The 14,630-nt window shown below is 31.7% G+C and overlaps 1 protein-coding gene and 1 long non-coding RNA gene across 2 annotated transcripts; both read right to left on the bottom strand.

The window, feature by feature from the left end:
* Window positions 1-6,177: 6,177 nt before the first annotated feature.
* On the bottom strand, window positions 6,178-7,218 carry LOC130729115 (uncharacterized). Its single transcript, XR_009015870.1, has 3 exons — window positions 7,093-7,218; window positions 6,625-6,723; window positions 6,178-6,334 (listed from the first exon to the last, which is right to left on the bottom strand). It is a non-coding gene; the product is annotated as an uncharacterized LOC130729115 (long non-coding RNA).
* A 4,428-nt stretch (window positions 7,219-11,646) lies between these two features.
* On the bottom strand, window positions 11,647-14,376 carry LOC130729114 (codeine O-demethylase-like). The gene is made up of 4 exons (XM_057580746.1): window positions 14,079-14,376; window positions 13,485-13,732; window positions 12,675-13,002; window positions 11,647-12,167 (listed from the first exon to the last, which is right to left on the bottom strand). The coding sequence occupies exons 1-4, from the start codon at window positions 14,337-14,339 to the stop codon at window positions 11,916-11,918; spliced, it is 1,089 nt and encodes a 362-aa protein (XP_057436729.1). The 5' UTR covers window positions 14,340-14,376; the 3' UTR covers window positions 11,647-11,915.
* Between the last annotated feature and the right edge of the window lie 254 nt (window positions 14,377-14,630).

Genomic DNA, 14,630 nt, shown 5'->3' on the forward strand with positions numbered 1-14,630 from the left:
TTAAATTTTTTTTTTACCTCGCAAAGATAAATTGTACCATTCAGGAATTGATCCCTGGACCTCCTAAACTCAACACATATATCTTCTAACTCTTATTACTTGGGTTGTCATTCGGGAACAATTTTAATATTTTTTTTTGGTAATAAACGGAAAACTAAACGAAGCTAAAGAAGAATATCCTGACACAGCAGGGGCACAATATCCGGCAGAGGTAACCGCCACACCTTCCATTGACAGCGGAGTCTAGTAGCAACTAGTGTTTTTTACCCGCGCGTTGCACGGGAAATATGTCTATTTTATTTGATACATTAATTAATACTTTGATTATTAAAAATATATTAAACAACGAATGAAATAAAAAAGTCAGAATTGATGAGTAGAGTGGACATAAAGACTTCTCTTCTAAGCCCGATTGAGACCAAGAGGAACTCGTTTCACATTCTTCGTAAATATGAAGACGATAACGCAAATCATAGATATAAGGAATTATCAACATATTAATCTTAAAAAAATTAATGTGATAGTAGCACAAATCAAGATTGTGTAAGATATATCATAATGTATAACATTATTGTGTTTATTCCAACAAAGTAGGGATGACAATGGGTAGGTACTATAATATCATCTCCATACCCGCGTTTTTAAAAATTACATGTACCCGTCTCTATACTCACGTGGATAGCAACTCGAAGCTCTCCACCTTTAGACAATTCAATGTCATTACAGGAAGCTATCCATCTTTGCCAAAATCTAAATCTATATGGATGACAATGGGTCTCAAAATCATAGGGTACCCGCAAAAAATACCCACTATGGGTAGGGTAAAAACCCGCTAAATGGGTATGAGGTTGAGTATAGATAATTACCCGCAAAAAATAGTGGGTATGGGTGCGGGTATGGGCACTATAGTACCCAATCGGCCCATATCCGCAAACATATGTTATCATTATTATTATAATAATTATTATTATTATTATAATAATAATTAATAATAATTATTATTATTATTATTATTATTAGGCTTAATTGCACTTTTCATCCCTCATGTTAGACTCTTGTGCAATTTTGATCCCCTTTGTTTAAAATGAGCAATTTTGGTACACCAAAGATCAAAACGTGACAATTAAGTCTTTCTGTTAGCTTCCGTCAAACTGTTAACAGAAATTGATGATGTGTCAAGTATATTAATATTTTATTACCATTTTAATATTTATTTTTCTTTTATTTTTAATAATACTTACAAGTCATCATCTTCTCCTTCCTTCACTCTCTCTATACTCTATCTCACCCCATCTCCTTAGCCCGGCCACTCTCACCACCGCCCCTCCTCCTCCAACTCCTCCTCCTTAGCATCATCAAGGCTAGCCACTTTCACCAACAAATTGATACCAACATCAAGGCCACTAATAAGAAGAGAAAATAGAAAAGAAACTCAGATCAACAACAAAATTCATTGTCCAGTTTATTTTCAGAAAAATCAGATCGACATCAACAGTTAAAGATGCAGGCTGAGATTCAAAACAAACACAAAAATCCTAGTTTCTTTCCAACCGCAAAACCCCCCAATCTCTACTCCTCTCCTCCTTTATCCTCTGATTCCTCTCCTCCCTCTTCACCATCGCCTCCCTCAACCATCAACACAAATTCTGGATGTCGAAATTGAACTCGAGCAGGTTGTTGGAGAGAAAGATAGAAGTGAGAGTTTCAATCATCTCCCCCGTCACCCAAATGTTCTAGGTGCCGGAACCTCGCAAGGGTGGTGGAACCGCTTCAGATCACTCAAACCCTCACCACAACCTCCTTCGCTGCCCTTTGCCACGGAGCCGACACAACCTCCACCGATCCAAGCCCAGAAACACCAGCCTCCACGATCCAGGCCCGGAAACGTCGGTGTTCCACCGACAACAACTGCAGAAACAAAACCCCCAAAACTCAATCCAAACTGAAGATGAAGAAGATGAACAGGTGAGAGGGAGGGAGAATTGAAGAAGAAGACAACCTCCATACCCTTCCCCTCTCGATCCCATGCAAAAGCATCCAGATCTAAACCAGAGATAAAGAAGAAGGCGTTGAAGACGAACAGATCTGCAACGCTCGACCCAGATCCGCTGGGAACCACCGTTAGAAGGGGGAGTCGTGGAGGAGGGGGAAGAGGGAAAGGATTTTGTGGAAAGGTAGGGGGAATATGATGGAAGGCACATATGGAGTCATGGAGGTGAAATGGTGGTCTGATGATGGAGTCATGAAGGTGGTGGTGGAAGAACGTGATGATGGAGTCATGAAGGTGATGGAGGCAGCAATATAATTTAGGGATTTTCAATTTTGTAATTAAGGTTTTAATTAGTTTTTCTTTTCTTCCTGAAAATGGGTTTTAATTAGTAAGTTTTAATTATATTCTGTTTATAAAAATTATGTCAGCCAAGTGGAGTTCACATCAATTAATGAGGATCCATGTCATAAGATGAGCGCCACGTAGGATAATTCCGTTTAAAATTGGACGGAGGTTAACAGAAGGACTCAATTGTCACATTTTGTTCTTTCGTGTACTAAAATTGCTCGTTTTAAACAAAGGGGGTCAAAATTGCACAAGAGTCTAACATCAGGGACGAAAAGTGCAATTAAGCCTTATTATTATTATTATTATTATTATTATTTGGGAATATATTAATAAATTAACTTAAGTTATAGCTTTCAAACTCACTCCTTTTAAAAAAAAGTTTGGGATATATTAATTAATACTCTAAAAATAAATAATAAATAAATTAAGATAAAATTAAGAAATAAACCACCTAAATCCTAATCAAATCTAAAATTTAAAAATGTATTTTTTTTACTCTAAAAATAAATCAAAAATAAATTAAGATAAAATCAAGAAATAAACAACATAAATCCTAATCAAATCTAAAATTTTAAAATGTATTTTTTTATGAGAATTAATCTGATAATGACACGTGTTATTTTTTTTTCCAATTAGTGAATATTCTGCACCCTAGAAGATTTTCTTTTCCTCAATCCTTTTGCTTTTGATTAAGAAGAGAAAAGCAGGAATCCTTGAAGCATATGACATCTTACAATTAGTTGAAGAACAAAATCAATTCATGAAGAAGATTGAAACAGAAACCCAAAATGAAGTCTTGAATAACAAAATACCCTCCTTCACCAATTTGAAAGGACTGTGGTGAAAGAATTGTATTTAGTTTATTTGTGAATCTTGGGGTGGAACCCTTGTGAAACAAAAAATCAAAGGCACATTTCAGTTAAGAGAAACAAAAAATGTTGTATTGCCCCATATGTGCGCACCCCAACAAATTATCTATATATGTGAGAAAAAAACAAAATAATTCTCCCACCCAAAATAATTGTGGTTACTTCACCAATAAATTTATACTAACAATCAATTTAAATTGAACTTAAGGAAATATATAGAGTAAAGTAAGATAAGTCACCCAATTGGCATACTAAAACATGAGAATATGCAAAACTAATGAGTTTGAGGAAAACATGAACCAACCTTAAGAATGGGCTAAACATACTCATGAAGATTAAATGTGAGCTCTTCATATGCTTTCATCAATTTGACTGACCTGTGCATCATTAAAAAAATTAGTAAGTTGTGCATCATTCACATACAGTGCAAATAGTATGCTTATACACACAGCTCAAACATGATGAATAAAAACGGGCAAAATTTGAGAAATGAATATAAATTCAGGCTATCCTAAGTTTCGTAAATTTCTATAAATTATACCAAAATCTGGTTTAAAATGGCTTCACAGGCATGAATTTCTACAAACTATACTAAAATCTGGTTTAAAAAAATACAAAAGCGGAAGAAGAACAATAGAAAAAACATTACATCAGAATCAAAACATTACGTCTTCAACAATGATTCATTAAAGGGTCTATGCAAAAATTTGTAAACTTTTGGATCAAAACACACTAAATATGTGAAATTTAAGAATCCAGGATTGAATTACGAACAAAGGATAAACTGAAATGGCACAAACCATCAATCACAACATGATAAACTCTTCTTCACGTAACATCATCATACGGCATACCTCTGTCCTGATCGCGACATGTGGCAGAGGTAGAAATAGCAGCTATCAAATCTCTGCGTGTCCATGGTAGCTTTGTGGACCCTCAGCACCAAATCAACTCTGTTTTCTTAGAATTAGCATTAAATAAATAATAAGATAAATTAATATAAAATCAAGAAATAAACAACCTAAATCCTAATCAAATCTAAACTTTAAAAAGGTAATAAATAAAGATAGATAAAAACTACCAAAATCTAGCAAATCACAATAAAAAACTCATAAAATCCTGAATTTAATAAAAATATGAAAATTCAATAAAAATACCATAAAAATTCATTTATACTCTAAAAGTAACTCAAAAATAAAATAAAATATTTCATGAAATTAAAATTAAATAAATAATAAATAAGGATAGATAAAAACTATTAGAATCTAGCAAATCACAATAAAAACTCATAAAATCCTGCATCAATTAAAAATCCGAAAATTCAATAAAAATTAATTATTATACTCTATAAATAAATGTAAAATAAAATAAAATATTTTCTAGAAGTAAAATTAAATAAATAATAAGATAAATTAAAATAAAATTAATAAATAAACAACCTAAATCTCAATCAAATATAATATTAAAAAATGTATTAAATAAAGATAGATAAAAACTAACAAAATCTAGCAAATCACAATAAAAACTCATAAAATCCCGAATTAATAAAAAATTCAAAAATTCAATAAAAATTAATCAATATATTCTAAAAATAAATTTAAAATAAATTAAAAGACCAAATCTTATCTTTTAAAATAATATCAATCAATTATTTTAGAATATATAAAATTAAAACATATATCAATTGAAAATTATATCTTCTAAAATAATATCAATTAATTAGGTTAGAATATATAAAATTAAAACATATATCAATTGAAAATTATATCCTCTAACAAATTGACACATGGAATAATTTTTATGAGAATTAATCTGGTGCTGACACGTCACTAAGAATTAATCTGGTGCTTACACGTCACTATGGAAGTTCTTCTTTTCTAATATACTAGTGTTTTTTTTACCCGTGCGTTGCACGGGGAATATATTTATTGTATTTGATACATCGATCATATTTTAAATTATAAAAAAATTTAAGATACTAAAAATGTAAGAAAAATCTTAATGAAACAGATGATAAACACATATTAATCATGGAAATAAAAAGAATGTGTCTATTGTATTTGATACATCGATCATATTTTAAATTATAAAAAATTTAACATACTAAGAATGTAAGAACAATTATAATAAAGCAGATGATAAACACATATTAATCATGAGAAAAAAAGAATGTGATAGTAGCACAAATTAGGGTTGTGAAAGATAAATCATAAAATATGACATCATTTTGTTTATTTGAAGTCATAAAATAGCAATATATCAGATTTTGTACAAAATTTACGAACCTTAAACCGACAAAAATAATTTTGCATAGATTTCAAATTAGCCAACATAGATTTGTTTTGGCAATAAATTTTAGGTGCAGAAATTTCTCCTCTCCATTTATAACCGAATGCATTCAGTTGGTATCCCATTTGATTTTATTTGAAATTTAACATAATATCAATCAATTAGTTTAGAATATAATGATTGTTTAAAAAAATATAGTGATACTTTTTATATAAAATAAAATCTCACGTTACATATACATAAAGAAATCTCTAAAGTTGAAAAGAAGATTTTAATATTTTATGAAAAAGTTTCTCATATTTAAAATTTTTAAATGAGTCAACATAGATTTGTTTTGGTAATAAATTTTTGGTGCAGAAATTTCTCCTCTCCATTTATAACTGAATGCATTCGGTTGGTATCTCATTTGATTTTATTTGTAATTTAACACAATATTAGAGTATAATGATTGTTTAAAAAAATATAATGACACTTTTTATATAAAACAATATGTCACGTTACATATGCATAAAAAAATCTCTAAAGTTAAAAAGAAGATTTTAAAATTTTCAGTGTAACACATGTCAAAATAGGAGAAGGATTTACTTATACATAAGTGGTAACACCTTGAAACATCATTACAACAAACATTGATCTTTGCATGCTTTTTTTTGCCACAATTTATCAAGAAGTGTGGTCCTTTAGAGCTGTATAGTAGCCACCAACTGTATTTAGAATAACACATTTTATACTATTCTTGGTGTAGAACTCATGCTCCATTTCTTGCAAATCCATCACATATCATCAATTATCGTCATGCTTCTTTGGTAGTTGGGAGCATCAATGTATTTCTTTTACTCTACAACATTGGGAATGATATTAAATTGTGCAAGATGATGCATCTGTTATAGAAAAAAAATGCAAAACCAAATTGCAAACCAAGCAAGAGCTTACATTGCACATGTGAGATGGACAAAATAGATTGAGAGGAACAATGAAATAATGTTTAGGTAGTGGAAAACAATTGAATTACCAAAAAAAAGGGTGAGCAGCAGACATGCAAGTCCATAAAACCCGGATAAGAGTTAATAATCTTTTTATACTAAGCAATCAGAATGTGTGAAGGCTATAATAAATGTCTTCCCTTACCTAAAATTGGGATGAGAAGTGATGTCCATAGAGCTCAGCAAAGTCCCTATCCTCATTATATGAACCAAGAACTGTTCATTCTGCCACCAATCTTATATCCTAACCCCATTTCACATCAGATCAGGAATTGCAGTAAAAAAATGGAGACGAAAAGTATAATGAACCACATGCTGGAAAAGTTATTTATTTGATCAGATTAATAATTCTAAGATCCAAAAGCAACACAAATCAGTAGTTATAAATTTATCAGCAAGAAATGAGATAGCAAGAGCAAAGGCCATAAATTGGTGAATGAAAATAAGGAAATTTTATATGATTCATTCTCCTTATCCACATTCCCTTTCCATTCAGCTCATTAACTGTGTTAAGGCTTGCTTCCCACTAAGCAAAAGTTCAAATATCAGTTATGAAGCCAAACTAAATGTAACTTATGAGTTATAAAGATGCAGCTATGAGTACAACTGATACCCATGGATGTGACAGGTATAAAGATGCAGTTCCCGGACCATAACCCCAAACATTCTTGAGCCAAATAGGAAACTGCCTGAAAATCAAATAGAATTAGACCTTTAGTTAAGCAAATTTATAATTTTAACCCATGTACTAATTGAAAAAAAGCTTCCACTATTGAGATAGTAAAGCAAAATAAAAGAGACTATATCTATGTCTAAAAGCGATTTACAATTGACAACAAAAAAACCTATTAATTAATAAGAAAAATAGCAAAATCTGGAATTGAAAGCAATCATATGAATAAGTATCTTACCTAAATCTCATTTCTGTATCTAGGATCATGGGTCAAATTTGTTGGACGTCCCATCTTCTGAAAGAGTTTCTCTGCCTTCATGATGCTGACATTGTAGGTGAAGTTTTGACAGCCAAAACTGGAAGATAATGATGCAATTAAATAAACTTGCAATGGGAAGGATAAAAGCATGTAAGTCTTCTGTCAATTGGCCGATAAAGAACATTCAGAATAAGGGTTGCATAAGAGAAAACATCACAACATTAGTTTATTTAAGAGATATGGAAGCATCACAGAGACCACCAACAAATACTAAAGCATATATGAAATTAAACAAAACAATCACAAAATAGGGAACAATGAACAAATTAAGAGAAAATTAAAGGACATGGCTTTTAGGAATTGAATCAACACTACCAAATATAGTGCTCACTAATTAGGTCAATCAAATTCAGCAACAAAAAAACCTTTAGGAAGCGAAGCATAAACATTTATGTCAAACACTTACACAATTATCAACTTACTCAATTATCAACACCACATTAAGCAAGTTGCATACTCGAGTAATCTTCCTCATTTTTCCTCCATGTCAACCGGTTCACAGTAGAGACATGTAGGGGAGGAGATGACTGATGCAGTATTAGTAAGGAGCAATTTAGGTAAATCTTAGATAATTAAGCCAAATCTTTTAAGATTTTAATATTTTATGAAAAAGTTTCTCAAATTTAAAATTAAATTTAAAAAATTGGTTTCAAGATTTGTTATGGAAATAAATTTTAGGTAAAAAAAAGTTTATTTTTAGAGTATTAATTAAATTTTTTTTTTTTGAATTTTCGGATTTTTATTTAATTAAGGATTTTATGAGTTTTTATTGTGATTTGGTAGTTTTTATTAATTAATTTTTAAGGTATTTTTATTGAATTTTTAGTTTTTTAATCTTTTTAAATTTTATGAATTTTTTTTTTCAGATATTAATAATCTATTTAAATCATGATGAAATAAATTTAGTAAGGAGTAATCTAGGTAAATCTTAGATAATTAGGAAAAATCTTTTAAATCAAATCTAAAATTTAAAAAGCTACTAAATAAAGATAGATAAAAACTACAAAAATCTAGAAATCACAATAAAAACTCATAAAATCTTGAATTAATTAAAAATCCAAAAATTCAATAAAAATACCATAAAAATTAACTAATACTCTAAAAATAAATAATAAGATAAATTAAGATAAAATCCTGAAATAAACAACCTAAATCCTAATCAAATCTAAAATTTAAAAAGGTACTAAATAAATATAGATAAAAACTATCAAAATCTAGCAAATCACAATAAAAACTCATAAAATCTTGAATTAATTAAAAATCCGAAAATTCAATAAAAATACCATAAAAATTAATTAATACTCTAAAAATAAATCAAAAATAAATTAAGATAAAATCAAGAATTAAACAACCTAAATTCTGATCAAATCTAAAATTTATAAATGTATTTTTTTATGCAAATTAACCTGAAAATGACACGTGGAATTTTTTTCTGAGAATTAACGTGAAAATGACACGTCACTAAATCTGCCTAATAGAAGTTCTTTTTTTCTAATATATATTGATATAAAATTTAAAAATACACTAAATAAATATAGATAAAAACTATCAAAATCTAACAAATCACAATAAAAACTCATAAAATCCGGAATTAATTAAAAATCCGAAAATTCAATAAAAATAACATAAAAAACAAATAATACTCTAAAAATAAATAATAATATAAATTAAGATAAAATACATAAATAAACAACATAAATCCTAATCAAATCTAAAATTTAAAAATGTACTAAATAAAAATAGATAAAAACTATCAAAATCTAGCAAATCACAATAAAAACTCATAAAATCCGGAATTAATTAAAAATCCGAAAATTCAATAAAAATACCGTAAAAATTAATTAATACTCTAAAAATAAATCAAAAATAAATTAAGATAAAATCAAGAAATAAAAAACCTAAATCCTAATCAAATCTAAAATTTAAAAATGTATTTTTTTATTAAGGAGAAATAAGGTAAGGAAAAATCAGGGCACATGTGGCAAGTGGGGCCAAGGAGAAAGAGCTTACATGTAATATATTATGTGAGAATTAATCTGGGAGCGACACGTCACTAACTTGGCCTGTGAGAGCGACACGTCATGCTAGAAGTTGTTCTTTTCTAATATATATAGATATTGATTCTAGCTAAAGCGTCAGCTACTGAGTTCCGGTCGCGAGAGATATGCGAAACTGTGACCTCCCAATTACCACGAATAAGCTCACGAACTTGCTAGATCACGTCTCGTTGCCAATACTGGTCAACCTCCTGCACACCCGTCACCAAGCCAACTAGTTCCATGCAATCCGATCGACAAGCCACCCTACGATATCCAAGATCCCAAACGAGCTTCAATCCCTCGTGAAGGGCACATCCCCAACTCCCCAGAAAGCTGCAAACCCCGTCAACCACCTGCCATCTCTATCCCTCAACACTCCTCCCCCACCAATCTCATGAGAGTCTTGGAGCCTGCTACCATCCGTGCACAACTCTACCATTCCGGCATCTAGAGCAGCGTTCCCTTGTTGCTCAGTGGACGTGGCGTGCTTCAATCTGCCTCACCTCTGAAATTCCACCACCACTATCTGGATTTTCCGCAGCACTACCTCGATCGGCCAATGATGGGATTCGAAAACTTTGTTGTTCCGCCAGGTCCAGAGGAGCCACATAATAGCACACAAGGCAGCGTGATCAGCATGTTGGAGGTGTCCCACCAGCCATGCTCTAAAGCTCAAGGATGGTGGCACGCGTGGTAACATCGAACTCAATATAATAACATATGATAATAACAATATTTTAAGTTTAAAGATATATAGGAAACCTTAGAATGACACACGGTTTAATTGTGAGTACTTTATTTGGCTAAACGTGAGTTTGAAAGTTTCATTCATAATCAAAGAGGACTGGATATCACATTTAGGTAGTATTTTGTAGATAAGAGGAAAGGAAATGGAATATCACATATGAGTTTCGTTAATTTTATGTCATGTTTATGGAATGGAACAAAACATAATGCCTTTAGAATGAGACACTTTGGTTTAGTGGAATAGCGTGAAATAGAAGGAACATAACATAGCACTTTCTTAAAACAAATACACTAAAAAATACCATAATTTATATTTGAAATATTTTGTATCCAAATCGTTTAAGATCACTTCTCAAAAGTGAAAAATACTTATTATATTTTTGAAGTAAAATCCCCTTGTTTCTTTTATTAGTATTTTCTTGTTATAATGTATTTAAAATGTAACAAAAGAGTTAATTCTTACCAACAAGGTGTAGTACAACGGTAGATAGTTAAGCTCCTTAAGCATCTAGATAATTTAGGGTTCGATCCATCAGCGGTGCATATGAAAAATCATTTGTGCCCCAGCTGTGGAGATACATTGGAAAACCCAAACAAGTAAATTCTTACCAAACTCTTACAATATACTTGTAACTTTTTGATTAACTAGAAACCATACCAATTAATACAGTGATAACTACAATTCAGAAAGCTAAATAAACAAGATGTCTACTTTTAAAATGACAATTTAGTTACAAATGCTATATTTGAAAAGTTTAAAAGCATTCTAAGTCCCTTAGAAGAGTCTATTTAAGTATACGTAAATGTCATTAAATTAAAAAAAGACTACTTAAATGGATTCATATTTTTGTATTGTAGTAGTTACTATTATGTTGAATTTTAATATGTGTTTAAACTACATATCTATTGGTGTATTTAAGGAATTAAACATTTTAACATGCATAAAAATTTGAGTCTAAAATTTAATCAAAATGTATTTATAGTATGGCACATTTAATTAATTTTTTATAAACTAACTTTTAAATAATTTTTTTAATTGCGAGTTTAATAACGTAGACCAAGTGTGATTAAATTCTTAACTTGCAGTGGTTACAACTGATTGTGAATTTGAATTGTTTATTCGCGGTGGTTTGAACCGCCCGTACATCATAACAGATATAGTTGCGGTTCTCCCGCAATTGCTAAAAACGACGTTAGGGGAACTTGTGGCGCAAGAAACAATGGCGGTGTAGTGTTTAGTCCCTGAAATTTCTTTACACGACTTTTTGTCCCTAAAAAAATATTATTTCATATTTGAAATAAGTCCTTAATGGTTAGTTGTTTGGAGCCTAAGGTATTTTCCTAGAACTCATTTTCATTATAGCTAGCCAATGTAATACTTCAAAGCTATACAAGGAGGAACGTCAAACAAGCGGGTTGGGTAAGGTAGATCAAAAAATACATGTCGAAGCCAAAAAAGGTAAGGTCGAATTTAATACAAAAAGCTAGATCAAACTCCTGCAATAGTGCAATTATATGTCATGACTAAATTATCATACAAATCAACATAAATTCAATTTGCACTATCACACTATGAGCTATAGCTTGGATGTATTATATAGTAACATATTTTATTTCATTTGCATTATGCTTTGGTGGACTAAGTTCCGAGAAGCATTCTACTTCATGTGAAGTTCAATCTTGGAAGCTTCAATTGGTCTTCTCCCTTGCTGGTAATAGTGGAAATAGATCCCAGAATAATCTTTCACTGGTCTGTATAATTCTGGCCCTGACTCGTTCACTAGCTTCTCCACTGGTTTTATCTCTTTTTCTGAATCCGGGACGTGGAACATAGCTAATGTGAGTCTTTCCTTTTCTGCATTTATCACTACTCTGTGTACTGGGCTCCGGAAAATTCCATTGCTCATGATCTGCATAACATGTCAAACAGGCTAAGATTACGTTTAGATAAACAATTTAATTAAGCGCTTATGACAATGAACATTCATAACACTTACTCATATTATAGTTTGAGAAACTTAATGAAATAAACTCAAAATAGTTTAAATGTAGGAATAAACAATTATTAGATAATCTGAGCAGCTTATGTAAATAAGACTAAAACATCTTATACGTAGATCATGAGCTAATTTCATAAGCTTACTCAAGCACTTGCATAAGTGATGATTTCAAAGAAACTCTTCCAAACACGGCCAAGTTATTTGCAGCAGCAAAGCTGGTGCATCAATTGCTAGCATGTTTGAATCAACTTTTAACAATTCCGACACCTAGAAACTACTAAGAGAAACTTCTTATATTGATTCTGGCAGCAGAATCAATTGTAGAATGGTTTCCAATCATACACTGCATTGACAAGTTTTCTCTTTGCGGGGTTTGTGTGTGCTTGAATTTAAGAATCTTTAGTTAATAGCCATTACCTCCATTTGATCACCAACATTAATCACGATAGCATCAGGGATGATTGGAACTTTGAACCAGTGATCATCTTTCAGCATTTGGAGGCCTTCTACCTCTTTATCTTGCAATACAAAAGTTATAGATGATCCATCAGCATGCGGCTTTAGGCCGAGAACATGATCAGGCATAGGACATGGAGGGTAGTAGTTGAGTCTCAGAAACATTTTATATTTTTCTCCACATTCCTTTAGGAAGCAGTCCTCTTCCAAGTTCAATGAATTTGCCATGGTCTTCAAAGTTACTTCAGTTAGCAGCTTTAGTTTTTTGGTATACTCAAATATAGTACTCCTGCATTGAGACGTCCAATGAGATTAACAACATGGTTTGTGTACAAAACATAGACCGATAGCATGTTTGCATCAACTTCTCATCCCTCAGAATCAACTCTGAAAGCTAGAAACTAATGACAGAAGCTTCTCCCCAAAATTGATTTTGACTCCATAATCCATTATAGAAGGATTTTCAAATAAGCACTAAATACTCATGCCATGAAAAATGATGAAATTGCTTATTTATTGTCCGAAAAATGATAACATTTCAAAATTACAAAATGGTTTATGGTTACTTTAAGTAAGTATCTTATCTCGTCAACTCAAACGGTCACTATGTACCACCGCGTTATCAAGTGCACTCACCACCGCGCACAATCGAATCGGAGAATCTCTCTACTCAGATTCTGGAAGAGTTGTATCAAAAACAGCAGAATTTTCTGGTGGAGCTATATTCATTTTAAGTATTATTGAGAACTTAGGGGTGACAATAATTTATACCTGAACTCATAGGGTTTTTGGGGCCAAACTTTGAAGTTCCTCTGGTCTTCAGGCTGCACCTTCAGGTATACTCTGTCAGTCCAATCAAGCCTTTGATTCTGTACAAGTATTTGATCATTTCCATACCCTTCAAGACCGTTTGGTTCCCTTGCATATTTTTGCTTTTCTTCCTTTGGAAGTTCAAAGAACTGCTTTGAAACTTCTCTCACCTTGTCAAGAAACGAACTTGGCATACCATGGTTTATTGCCTGAATAGCATTCCAATATGTACCAGAAAATTCATTTTTGGATTTGTGAAAATGCCTCTTATTTTATATTTACATTTCCATTTTATGATTTTGTCAATTATATAGGACAAATAGAGTATATACCCAGAGTAGAGATTGTGCATGTTTCTCTCCAATTAGGATCATAATAGGACAGATAAAGTATTCAAATAGAGATTAATCAGATTATACTTCTGAGTAAATAACCAATTTGATCATGAAAGTTATCAGTTCATGTCGCTCATGATTTGGTCTCTTTACTAATACCGTGAGACCAAATTGTGAGTGACATGAACTTTAACTAATGGAATACTATAGAGTCACAGACCTGAAAGCAGCCCCATGTAGAGAGTGCATAGTGAAGTTTTGCAAGCTCTTGTTGTTGTGCTGTGGATGGAGATGTGAGGAGGTGAAGGTCAACCACCGGAATACCCTCTGATTCTGATGGTAGAAGAGCATCTCGAAACCCAGCACCACCTTGCTCATGTATAAAACTTTTTGGCAGATTTTCAGGATTCAAGGCCAGCTCTTGGACAGTTTTTCCAAGTATCTGCACCTCCTCCGAAGCTAGAGATTGAGATTCTGCCATTGGTAATGAAGGTTCGGTCAGGGATTGAAAGATGTTAATGTGATTTACAAGTCAAAGAAATAAGTCACGAAGAATTTTAAAATAATATTAAAAAAATAATATGTGCATACCTCATTTTTCATCAATGTTTGCAGAACCAGAACGGACAACCGGAACCTTAGTTAGTTCGGTCTTCACCTATAACCGGCCATTAAAAAACCGGTGTAAACCCGGTAGAACCGGTCACAAACCGGTGTAAGACCGGTCTGAAAGATTCTCGTTACCATTCTTGGTTGCTCCACAGGAAATAGA

This window comes from Lotus japonicus, chromosome 1, assembly GCF_012489685.1.
Source record: "Lotus japonicus ecotype B-129 chromosome 1, LjGifu_v1.2".
Lineage (NCBI taxonomy): Eukaryota > Viridiplantae > Streptophyta > Magnoliopsida > Fabales > Fabaceae > Lotus > Lotus japonicus.

What these genes read in the sequence shown, in the direction of transcription:
- LOC130729114 (XM_057580746.1), bottom strand. Translation starts at nt 14,339, where the DNA reads ATGGCAGAATCTCAATCTCTAGCTTCGGAGGAGGTGCAGATACTTGGA. An exon ending in CAAAAACCCTATGAGTTCAG is followed by an intron (nt 13,003 to 13,484) that starts GTATAAATTATT and finishes GTCTCAATGCAG; the next exon opens with GAGTACTATATTTGAGTATA. An exon ending in ATGTTGGTGATCAAATGGAG is followed by an intron (nt 12,168 to 12,674) that starts GTAATGGCTATT and finishes CATGTTATGCAG; the next exon opens with ATCATGAGCAATGGAATTTT.